The sequence below is a fragment of the Drosophila melanogaster genome, chromosome 3R (genome assembly GCF_000001215.4).
Source record: "Drosophila melanogaster chromosome 3R".
Taxonomy (NCBI): domain Eukaryota; kingdom Metazoa; phylum Arthropoda; class Insecta; order Diptera; family Drosophilidae; genus Drosophila; species Drosophila melanogaster.
The window spans coordinates 18,590,864-18,602,970 of record NT_033777.3 but is presented as its reverse complement, the minus strand read 5'-3'; the positions used below and the strand labels follow the sequence as shown (position 1 = coordinate 18,602,970).

At 43.5% G+C, this 12,107-nt stretch overlaps 3 protein-coding genes across 7 annotated transcripts in view; 1 reads left to right on the top strand and 2 right to left on the bottom strand.

Moving 5' to 3' along the window:
• The window catches only part of CG14304 (uncharacterized protein), a 28,527-nt gene extending 18,357 nt beyond the window's left edge, over positions 1–10,170 (top strand). For 2 of the 3 annotated variants that reach the window (NM_142474.4, NM_001144608.2), the window contains 7 exons: positions 4,503–5,014; positions 5,294–5,868; positions 7,188–7,769; positions 8,087–8,871; positions 8,924–9,129; positions 9,197–9,339; positions 9,398–10,170. In NM_142474.4, coding sequence (NP_650731.3) covers positions 4,503–5,014; positions 5,294–5,868; positions 7,188–7,769; positions 8,087–8,871; positions 8,924–9,129; positions 9,197–9,339; positions 9,398–9,953 — 3,359 coding nt within the window. In that variant the 3' untranslated portion in view covers positions 9,954–10,170. The remainder of the gene's footprint in view (positions 1–4,502; positions 5,015–5,293; positions 5,869–7,187; positions 7,770–8,086; positions 8,872–8,923; positions 9,130–9,196; positions 9,340–9,397) is intronic. The other variant, NM_001260254.1, reaches the window with a different exon arrangement.
• The window catches only part of qin, a 59,111-nt gene extending 47,167 nt beyond the window's left edge, over positions 1–11,944 (bottom strand). Inside the window, exons 1-3 of the mRNA NM_142478.3 lie at positions 11,742–11,944; positions 10,521–11,131; positions 10,150–10,230 (exon numbers count right to left, since the gene is read on the bottom strand). Coding sequence (NP_650735.3) covers positions 10,150–10,230; positions 10,521–11,131; positions 11,742–11,871 — 822 coding nt within the window. The 5' untranslated portion in view covers positions 11,872–11,944. The remainder of the gene's footprint in view (positions 1–10,149; positions 10,231–10,520; positions 11,132–11,741) is intronic.
• Tssk (Testis-specific serine/threonine kinase) lies at positions 2,874–4,280 on the bottom strand. Of its 3 annotated transcripts, none has more exons than NM_142475.2 (2): positions 4,119–4,215; positions 2,874–4,057 (listed from the first exon to the last, which is right to left on the bottom strand). In NM_142475.2, the coding sequence occupies exon 2, from the start codon at positions 4,004–4,006 to the stop codon at positions 3,098–3,100; it is 909 nt and encodes a 302-aa protein (NP_650732.1). In that variant the 5' UTR covers positions 4,007–4,057; positions 4,119–4,215; the 3' UTR covers positions 2,874–3,097. The 3 variants fall into 3 exon arrangements, with proteins under 3 accessions (NP_650732.1, NP_732356.1, NP_732357.1); NM_169824.3 differs by having other exon boundaries at positions 2,874–4,097; positions 4,177–4,215; NM_169825.2 differs by having other exon boundaries at positions 2,874–4,280.
• Positions 11,945–12,107: the final 163 nt, after the last annotated feature.

Below are 12,107 nucleotides of genomic sequence, written 5' to 3'. Positions count from 1 at the left end.
ATTGCACAAAATAAGAAGCGCTCAACAAATCATTTGCAAATTTTATGCAAAATACATGCAAAAGTGCTTGGCAAATATGGCCTGATCAGTATCTGTATCTGTATCCGTATCTGTATACTCCGCATCTCACTGATTCTGACCACAAACATTTTTGGAGCGATTCTCTTGAATTGAACTAGAATTTCAGTGGGTGACGATGATGAGGATGAGGATGAGGATGAGAATGGGGTTGGGTGTGGGCTCGGTCCAAAACAGCGACTGTGACTGCGGCTAAAATGTTTTTATGCGGTTCGCTTAATGTGTTTTGGCCATAAACCAACTGACAACTGGGCAAAACAGCTAACAACCCACGGTTTCCAGCAATGTGCGAAATTCGGCGCAGAGTGCCATCCAAATGACAACGATAACAAGTCGAATACCCTGCGGGGTCAGTGCGAAAATATACCGACCATTCTCCAACCCCATCATCTCCTCCTATCAGGAATCATTCTCAAACTTTTGTTGCCCGCTTTTATTTGTTTTCGCGGCTGCCTAATTGCATTTCAACATTCTGCCGCACTCCCATATTTATATTGTAATTGAAAAAGCAAAAAGAGGGTGTGTGCCGTTGACCATGACAAGTTTATTTAGGATAGGCACTTCCTCCTAGTCCCCTACTGCTATACCTCAGCTTTAGTTCGCATTGCGTGCTTTTTGCCTTCTTGTTGAATCAAATCAACAATTATATTACCCAGCCTGGGAAACTTTTTGCATGCGGCGATGTATGGAAATATGAGGTTCGATTGCAGAGCATAAAAACAGTAAGATTTCTTGTTTTTTGTCAATGTCGCTAATGAGTCTTTAATTATTTTACTACACGCCATCACTACAAATTAGTGGTTATTATGATAAAGGGTGTTCTTAAAGAACAAAATGTATATTAATGGTATTCGTTAATATGCATTATGAGTTTATTTATCAAGAATTATTTTTAAAATGAACATAAATACAGTAATAAATCCAAAATTTTGAACCAACTCTTTACCACACTATGTTGATTGGCAATTCCATTTGCAATTTTATACAAAATCACAAATCCCAAAGCCGAATCCTAGCAAATTATTAGCAATATGCGAAAGGCAAATGCAACACATTTTTCAAAGGATTTATACGACAGCCGGAAGTTGGAAGGCGGATCTAATAAGCCCCAGCAGTTCCGAAGGGGGACACACAACAAAGACAACAGCATAAATCTGACACGTTGCCCCAAAATTAATTCCATACGAGCCACTTGGGAGCGACTCTCGGCTGGAAATTGGCTGCAGCCAGGTGGCAGATGAGCCATCGCAAAACATTTTAGTGCCCCGCAGGCGGAATGCGAGCACACAGACAACTTATATTAATTAATGCAAAATTGCATTACGCATACGCACAGGTGTGCAGCAGAGCAAAGACTGCCTGGCCGGGCCAACACATGAAAAAGAGTCGTAAAACGAAAAACTCTTTTAGACAATAAAGAAAACAACAAAATGGCAAGCTAGCCAGGATATGACATACTGAAAGATCAAATAAAGACAAGTATTTTCGGTAACACTTAACTTTGGGTGGGAACAATAGTACAGTGACCATAAACGGGTTTCAATTTGCAAAAATTATTTGAAGTATGAAATAGCTATTAAATTATATTATTTAATTATGTCGCACTTTAAATGAAGTTTTAAATCTTTGTTTAACTCCCTTTAAGCTAAAATTAGTATGAATTTGAAAATGTAGCGTTAGGTCCAAAAAAGTCTAATCTAAAATTAACACAATCAAAACTTAGTTTTACGGTCTTTTGAAAAATAGGTGTTTTGCCACAAAATGTTACCATTCAGCCTATAGTGCAGTGGGCTGGCTCACTCTATCACCCATTTGTGGTGTCACATATGCAACAACAAGACCTTTCTTGCATCTAAGTTGCCACTTAAGCCCGGCCCGCTCTCCAATGCAAATTATCTGCCCCACAGCTCTGATTTGGCTCGAACTTTCGGACACTTATTGCGAGGAGACTGCCGACTGTCCATGTCGTGGGGCCGCCTGACTCCCAAGTCTGCAGATTGCTGGTCGGCATGGCAACTTGCAACACATGCCGCACAGGACACGAAAATGCGAGGCCGGGCCAAGCCAATCCAAACCAATCCAATCCATTGCAAGCTGGCCAGGAATGGCGAAACGAGCAAATCACACAATTACTTATGTTTCCCAGTGATTGGTCACATGACACGGCTTAAACGAGCCTAGCCCAAAATTAATTCCCCCAAATTATAACACATTTTGATGGGTTTTAGACGGACATGGACAGATGGACAGACCAGACGCCTTCCTTCTTCGAGCTTAACCATTATGATAAATATGATTGAATCCAAGTCTAATTTAGTTAAAATTTAAATCGTTGCGTCGCATCACTGGCGCGCCTTTCTTTTCACTGTCGTCTGTGGGCTGGGGATTCCCCTCCCACATGGCATGGAGGCTCTTTGGATGCCTCTGCCGGCTGACACGGCTCACTAAACACGGCCAACTGTAGCGGAGAGTGTGGCCAACAATGCACACGATAAATAAACTCTAGTACGCCATATGCAGTGGGGAAAGATGCAAGAAAAATTTGTTCGACAATTTACCTAATGCTATTTTATAATAGTATTTCTTTTACGGTTATGACAGCGCCACTTTTTTTGTTTGGTTTCTGTGGTTAAGCTTCGTTGGGTCTGGCTTTCTGCTTCATCCAAGTCGCTTAATTGTTCGGTTTGCATCTATTACTCAACATCGACTGGCTTTTTTTTTTTTAAATATATTTAAATAATTTAAAAGCTCTATCCCGAAGGAATAGTATTTACATATCGTAAACGATTAGACCTAAATACTTCACCATTTGGTTTTTTATTAATACCATACAAAATAAAAAGTGGGTGATGGGATTCAGACAGTTGAAAGATATATCTTTCTGAAAAAATACCATTGAATTTCTGAGGAACCATTCCAATTTACACATATCTGTGAAACCAACGCGCTATGCGTGCAAGTGCTCATAGGATTCTCAGTGATGAGTGGCTTCAGAGATTTTGCAAACTTGCAGTCAGTTCTAGGGAATGGGTGTTTGGGATTCCTCGACGGTTCGCAGCCATGCACAGTTAAGGATCTCGCGTAGATTCCAGCGAGCATGTGCCTCCGGTTCGAGCAGCACTGAAACAGTGGCCTTCGCCTGGGCCGATATCGTTTCCTGCAGCTTCCGGCGAAAGGCAAACTTGCGGTTACGCTGATCCTCCAGCAATTTGGTCAAGTTACTGTCATCGAAAGGCATCTTGGCATTCATCATGATGAACAGAATGACTCCCAAGGACCAGGCGTCCGCTAGCTTTGGATCATATGGTCGTCCACAAACTACTTCAGGTGCAGCATAAGCAGCTGATCCGCAGTATGTCTCAGATTTCATCTCCCGGCCATTATCGTCGCGACAATAGCGAGCAAATCCGAAATCGGCCAGCTTGATGTTGAGCCGCTTGGAGAGAAGAATGTTCTCGCACTTGAGATCCCGATGGGCAATGTCCAGGTTGTGCAGATACTTCAGTGCCTTGGACATCTGAAAGAACCAGATCTTCGATTGCTTCTCATCGATGGGACCCGACCTCTTGATGTGCGACAACAAATCCCCATTCTCTGCGTAACGCATAAAGATGAAGATCTTGGGACCGCGCTGAAGGATGCTATGGATCTGAATAATGTTGGAATGATCAATCTTTGTCAGGATCTCCAGTTCGCGCGGAAAGAACTTGTTCACGAAATCAGTGGGCGCCTTGGCTTTGTCAATGATTTTACAGGCCAAATGTACTCCATGTCCATGATCATCGGCATAACCGGCGGTTATAACAGTGGCATAAGACCCCTCGCCGATCTTGTGACCCACATTGTAGCCCCGCTGTGCCAGTGCATCCACATCCGAACTTCGAGTACCCAACTGACGGATCCCAGCGCTAGAATTGTATTTGGACATGGCTCTTGTTTCCTCGGCGTGCGTGTAGTGTAGTTTTCCGAGAGTTTGCAACTAGGTGATTTGGTAATGGCATCAAGCGAATGATTCTTTTCTAAACAGCGGACATAATTACCCTTAAGTTGGTTGATTTCACAAACAATAATTTTATGCCACTTGTGTATTTTACTTACTAAATTCGAATCCAGAAATTTTGACAAAACCTACAAACGTTATGAGGTGTGAAAGAAATATAAAAAAGGGTAATGCACAGCCTTCTACCATAACTGACAAATCTGAACCAAAGTATAAGGTTACTACGTCCCAAATATTATTATGCTAGCATGCGAAATGCTAATAAGAGGGCATAAAAATAATATATAATATATGGATAAGGAAAAACTGTTTAAAGTTGAGTATTTGTTTTGAGACATTTTAAAAGCCTTAAATTGATAAATTAAGTAAAAAAAAAAAACTGTGTTCTGAAAGCAACTAAAGTTTTAATATTTCTATATTACAGTTGCCATTCTTGTTTCCTCGAGCCAAGCCACTGGCTCTGCGTCCCAACCAGCTCCAATCAATAGAAATCCCCGAGGCAGCCACAACAGCAGTGGCATTGGCGACTCTGAGCTAAGTGCCTCAGAGCGAAGTCGACGATTGATACCCTACATGGCCTTCTATCTGCCGGCGCCCGAGTTGCCCATTAATCAGCAGTATGCCACCAAGCACTCGTCGTCGGCTGGCGGAGCACAGCTGCAGGCACCGCTGCCAGGTCCTGGAAGGATACCAGTGCCGGTGGCCTACATGCCGCAGCAGAAGCACCATCCCCACCACCATGGACCACCGCATCCGCCACCAGGGCCGCATTATCAGTCGGGAGCAGGCGAGGTCTATCACTCCCTTGCGATTGGAGGCCACCAGCATCAGCATGCGCCCCCACATCCGCCACCTGGTCATGTCAAGGAGCAGCAGGCGATCACCAATTCGGGTGCCACGTATATTGCATACAAGCCATTAAACCCGACGCATAAGGCAAGTATTTGAATAATAAGTGTTTTTAAAAAGGCTATGTCGCCTTGGGAAAGAATATATATCAAATGGAGCTAAATTAGTGCTGAATCGGTTTAGATTGCTTCCTTCTAAAGTCCATCAATCGTGAAATACCAGCAATATTGCGAATATTGGAATATGAAACGTCGAGGGTATTGAAAAAGCACTTGGATACCTATCCACTCTCCTTCATTACAATTGATTTCATGGGTCATAAATAAGCAGAAATAATCACGTAATTCATAATTTACACGCACGCAGCACAAGACAGTGCAGCATTTTCCGCCACTACCGCCGTCGCCCAAGGAGCAAGTGCAGCAGCAGCATCCACAGCAGCACCACCACCTTCTGCACCACCAGCAGCAGCAGCAGCAGCAGCAGCAGCAACCACAGCAATACGAGATCCTATCATCGAGCTTAGTGGCATCCCAGGCGCAGCGACAGCGGGGCAAACAATCAAAAATCAATTTAACACCATTTACAGCGCAGAACACATTGCCGGGACAGTTTATACCCATTATTTATACGCCAGTGAGCAGCAGCAAACCGGGCTCCCCCGGCGATGCCATCAATTACAATAACATCCAAAGCAACCTGAAGCAGCCAGAAATTGTCTATAAAAATTCCCATCAAACACAAATCGTTACGGATTATGCAGCCGGAGCGGCTGCCTCCGCCGAACAGCCACCACTATCGTCATCTGGCGAGGAGGTGGATGAGACGAATGGCGAGAAGATGGTGGAGCAGCAGCAGGAGGACCATAGAGCCCAGGAGGAGGCGGTGGAGCAGCAGCAGCAGCAGCCGCAACTACACCAGCAAGTGCAAAACAATCCAAGGTAAGATTTCTTGTCACTCTTGTGACTCTCATGCCCAAACGGAAAACAGAGCGCTGGCGCGAAAGCCCAAAAGTAAGCCAGGTCTGATCTTTGATCTCATGGAATATCCAAAGCCTCGTCTGCTTAATAGGCAGTTCTCACAGCCACGCCCACTTATATATCGTGAGGTAGTTGCAATATCGCATGTAGAATACAAATTAAAATGTTGCCACTATGGCTGTCTTTAAAACAGTTTCATGTCATCCATACATTTTTAACAACTTTACACAACGAACCTTTAATTGGTCTTAAAAAAAAAATGCTATACAGATTACTTTTAAGACACAACCCACTTAATTAACTTACGTTACGAAAGGTTGCTAAACTTATTGTTTCGCCATCCAAAGATGTCAATAATTAATTGGGAACAGCCAGTTATCAACAAACTGCAGTCCAATTCAATATTCGATAATGCAACAGCGACTTTAATATGCTTCTGTTTAAAACGCATGCAATTGGGATTTCTGAGTCTGAGACGGATACTGCTGTTGCAACGCTATGCCCTTGGGCAGAAAAATCAATTGCATTTCATGCACCAGCCCAGTCCACTCCAATGTCCGGCTGCGACACAGACCGCGTCCGCTCTTCTCCATCTCTGAATCCGGTCGTCCACATCGTCACCATCTTTGCAACTGCACTGGTGACGTAAGATCCATGACGACAACGATTGCGACTCCAATTGCCGTTCGATGTACAGCAGGAGGCACAGCCAGTGGGCAACAAAAAGGTGGGCTGAGGAGACTTGACCTGGCCGGCCAGTGTCTCATGTATGTATGTACATAACTCCTCTCCACATTCTCATGTAGTAATTGTCAAATGGCAAATTCATGTCATAAGTAGCCAGCGGGCTCAGGTCAAAAATTTGTCATACAATGCTTATCAGATGAGGAGTGGGAAATGGAAAAACATGCCAATCAGCGAAGATTTTTACAACCACCACACTTCAGTTGAACACATTTCGATGCTGCACCTTTGTTTTTCGGTTAAAATCATTCAATAAGTTACACTTTAAGGTGCAAACGAAATAAATTATGCTTAATAGGCATATTACGATTTCAAGAGTAGGGAAAGTCAGGATATAAAGGAATACAATTTGTCAAATTATTTGGCTGTTATCTACTAGTCATGGATAGATAATCAGATACAAATTAAAACTTCTTAAGGAATAATGAATAAATTTGAAAATATCACAATGAAATAGGGCAACCTAACGTACACTCTCATGACATTTATGCTTGAAACCGAAATCATAACCGCTTTGCATGATTAACCTCCAACAGCATCGGCTACGCTTCTGTGTCGGTTCCCGATTCGAGCGCAATTACCGCGACCACATCCTCCAAAAACGCATTGATAATACATCAGAAATCACCGGCTTTCGGGCACGTTAGCAAATACGAAAGCTACTTCAATATGGCCCCGCCCTCGACTAGTCTTGGTCATTCTCCTCATCAGCAGCATTCACACATGACGCCGCAGGAGAAATATGTGCTTTACTTACAACAGCGCATGAAACACCAAAAACATCAGCAACATCTGCAGCAGCAGGAGCAGCAACAGCAACAGCATTACGACTTTTCACATCCGGTGGTGCCGGCACAAAGCAATACATTGGCTGGTAGCCACCATTCGCAACACACCCATCTGCATCCCCATCATCCCCAAACCAAGACCCATCATCCAAACAAGTACGATGCCCTCTACGTAAGACCGGATGCGACTGCTGGCCAACAGGTGCTGCATATCCCGCTGCGCGCACTCATGGCCCACGTCCAAGAGCAGTCGCACTCCCAGTCGCAATTACAAGCGGAGTCGCAGGCACAGTCGCCACGTCACGATTTCGCCAAGGATGAGCCACTTGGGTAAGTTCTTTGCTTGGGAGGAGGAGCAAGGATCGTTGAGAGGAAACAAGTTGCTTAGGTCTTACCAACGCAATAATGATTCTCCCTTCTCAAGAAAAAAGTATTCTACGAGTTTATTTAATAAGAAAAACTATCTAAATTGATAGTGATGGTCTAAAGATAATCCACATTACTAAGATATATAAAACTGCTTAGTAAGTACACAAAGTACTCAATACGTCCTTCAAAAACTAATCATTTCTAAGTAACAAGTGCATCATGAAATCATAATTTAGCCTCCCAAAAGACCTTACTTTAGATCTGAACATTTCTTTTAGTTCCCCAGCACCACCGCAGTTTATAGACTATCTAATTGATGGGCCAAGACAATCGCTGGAGGAAGAGCAGCAGCACTCCCAGCATGAGCGACCATCGGCTCATCAGCCGCCCCAGCATGCCTACATCCTGGTGACCACGACAGCTCCACATATCGAGCATCAGCCTGCACCGCAAATGCATCCAGAGATTTCCACACCGCGTCCACCGATTCTCTATAACCAACAGCCCACACTTCGATTACGTCCCGTGCATACTTACAAGGCCACCAGGCGTCCCATTTACGTGACCACACCCGCACCCGCAGTGTCGCCGACTTCAAGTCACACGGTAGAGATTACGCCCAAATTTGTTTACGTTTCGGGGAAGCCTCCTACTGGCCAAAACCCAGAGTTACCGCTTAGAGAACCATCTACGGTAACGCCTATTAAACTTAAGCCCGTTTACAAATACGCCCATGAGCGCCCTCCATTAACGCCTGCATACGTACCAGAGGATCAGGATCAGCTACCAGATATTCGCACCTCATCACTGGCCGAAATCCTTCACAAGCTTCAAGCGAGCAATCATCTTCCGCAAACCCTAACACCCGACAACATCGACAACTCCATCAAAACATTGATCCGCATACTGCAAAATCTAAAGCAAACCCAAACCATTGTGGCTAATCCTCCGCAGCATCACGACGAGCACAAGTCCAGTGCCCAGGATTATGATTACAATACGGGCAGCGAAGAGGAACACCATTCTCAATCAGAGGAAGCGATTGCCAGACCCAAGGGACCAAGTGAGTAGCCTTTACTTTATTATGTTTCCCTATTTTATTTCCATTTGAATAGATAAACATCCAGGACCAAGCACTGGAAGACCTGGCATCGATTATCCGAACTATGCGGAGATCCCTCAAACCAGTTTTGAGTGCACCAAGCAACGCTACAAGGGATTCTTTGGCGATCCGGAGACCAATTGCCAGGTCTGGCATTACTGTGATCTCAATGGAGGAAAGGCTTCGTTCCTTTGCCCCAATGGAACCATATTTAGTCAGGTAAATGGGCGAACTTATGTTATACACATGTTAAGAATTAAACAATTAAAAACATATATAAAAACAGATTGCCTTAACTTGCGATTGGTGGTTCAATGTCAAATGTTCAACAACCGCACAACTTTATGTGCTGAACGAACGACTTTACAAGTACATTCTGCCTTTTAATCCAAAGTTCCCCGAGGACTACAACGGACCTATTGTGGATAAGTAAGACACTCTTATATGATTCGAAAGTATTAATTAACAAACGTGTCATTTACTTAAGGTATCTGGCAATGAAATTCCAGGAAATGGAGGAGAAGATGCGCCTGGAGAAACAACGCAAGGCGGCCCAAGAGGCACAGAAGCCCGAAGAAGCACCATCTACTCTACCTGCGTTGCCCAAAAATCACAAGCCAGAACCGAAACATGGTAGCGGAATAAATGCCCAGGTCTATGAGCAAAGCTCTGAGAAAAACTTGCTGATCGATGATGAGATAGATGATATTTCGGAGCGTGGGACCTACGATACGTACGACCAGACCGCACCCACAACTATAATGGCACCCACGAGCACCCAGGACACGCAGTCCTTTGTCCTTAAACCAATCGTAGTTTCCTCCACTCCACAACCGCTGCCAGAGATTGATTTCGAAGTTGAGCCAACAGCTCCAGGCAGCAGCGAAGAGGAGGATCACCTGCAAAGTCTAAGGGAAACTAAGGAAGCTGAGAAGAAAACGCGTGAATCCACAAAGGTGAGCGTGGAAAAGCTGGAAGTAATCGAGATCAAAACCGATGGAAACACCGGACAACTAATGCCCATCAAGAGCAGTAGCAAATGAGCATTTTGTGGAGAGGATGAATAGCTCTTGCCATATTTGTAATGAGAAATTTGTTTGCGACTTGGTTGTATAATCCCTAAATTATTCTTAGCGAGCAAGTACTGTAAATAGCTAGCTGTAAATGCAACTGTATACATACCTATAGCTATAGTGAAATAAAATCTGACAAGTAAGTAAAAACGATCATAGCACTTACCTGTTTGCCATTGAGGACATGAATATGAGCCATGTTGAGTGAGTTTAAAGTCGTGGGAATCTCGGAAGCATAGCTTTGATTCTGTGGAAGAAATCAATTAATATTAGGTGGATTATTATTATTAGATTAATCACGATATTTCAAGTTGCTAGTGCGCAACGTAATGGATTTATAAGTACAATGCCACAATTTATGTGTACCTCATAGATATGTAAATTCTAAAGCATGTACGTTTTGTAAGCTAGCATTTGAAACCATATTGTAGATCTCAAAACTAACGTGCTTAAAATCTTATTCAGAACATTTAAATAAGCAATTACATATACAAATATGGCAGGGAAATGTTTCAATATTTCAAAAATTATACTAACAATCTCGATTAGCTTCCGTATGCGATGCCCGCTATGATGCACGGTGGAGCAAATTTGGCAGTGGGATCGGTAACACTTCATACAGTACTTGTCTTTGGGCATTCGGTGATGGATGCAAAGGTTCTGACTCGGCAATGTGAAGTACTGATCCCCCACTCTGAGTTTCTTGCTGAAACTACTGTCCTGTTCCGTAGAATTGCGAAAAATATGCGACTTTAGTACGCGACTACGTTTGTGGACAGCATCAAAGCAACGGCGGCAGTAGAAGGCATTGCATTGCCTGCACTCTCCGCTGGCAGTGGCATTCCCGCACTCGCTGCACTTGACGGTCTGGACAATCTCGCTGATCGAACTGGGGCTCAGCGATTGGTTTGCCGAGTCCTTGGCAAATGGCAGAAGGTAGCTGAGGCTACTGGTCCTACCCAGCACGTGGTAGTTTAGTTCGTACAAATCGCGCAAATTGGCGACCGACTTGCAGTCCGATCTCTTGGCCACAATCGTAGGAGGAGCTGGACTATGGCACACGGCGCACTTCGGATCCAGGCGATCGTTCCACAAGCAGCTCTCGCAGAGAGTATGACCGCATCCCAGTAGAAAGGGACGATGATTGTCTGTTGATTAAAAGCAGGTTTCAAGTTAAGCTTTGAAAATATCGTACTAACAAAATATGAAATAAACAGTCGTTTAGATCCCATCTGACAATATTAATTGGTTCGAGAACAATATTTGTGCTAAAAAAAATTGAACTGCAGGGTTTATTTCATTACCCAACATAAACATTCATAAACTTGTGCATGCATACATATATACATATGCACATACATATGTAAAATTACTGTACACCTGTTTAGAATCAGACGCCAAAGTGAACGGAAAAACTTTTGCAGTAATGTGAGTGAGTATCTTCAAAACGGCTCTTCATGTTTGGCTCTGGCTTCTTATTTTTCTTAAATATGTTTCAATTCATTTAACAAGTAACCTTTCAAGCTGCCAGCAGCCTTTTTACTACATTTTAGTTAACGTTTTTACACTCCTTGTACTATTTTCCATTTTTCTTGCCTGAACTTGTCAAGCTTTCATGGTGGCAACACTTGTTCAATAAGTGATGCAGCATTTGCCATTGCTTATACCAATTGTAGCCCCCCACAGTCTAAAAAGTTATGAATTGAAAAAGCCAATTATGTTTGGCCAAATTCCTATGCCACACAGTTGAGCACTTACCTTCTTCAGAGTTCGTATTGTATAAGTAAGTAAAACATTTTGAACATTTTGGGCACCGCAGAAGATTCTGCAGATTGGACGCCACAAACTTGGGATCAAAGGGCTTTATTCCACTGTCGTCGGCAATCATGATCGAATCTTAGCACGAGCCGACGGGAAATACTGCACTTTAATTACTACACTTTTATTTAATTCCCGACTTCCAAGCTGTCACACGAAGAACAGTTATTCAAGCACGCCGGCGAAAAGGAAGAGGGAGATGGTGATGGCAGCCCTTCGATGACAGTATCGATAAGATTGCTCCAAAAAATATCGAAGGCAATTATCAATAAAGTGGGAACAGTTAGTCTCAGTAAAAGTGGGAAG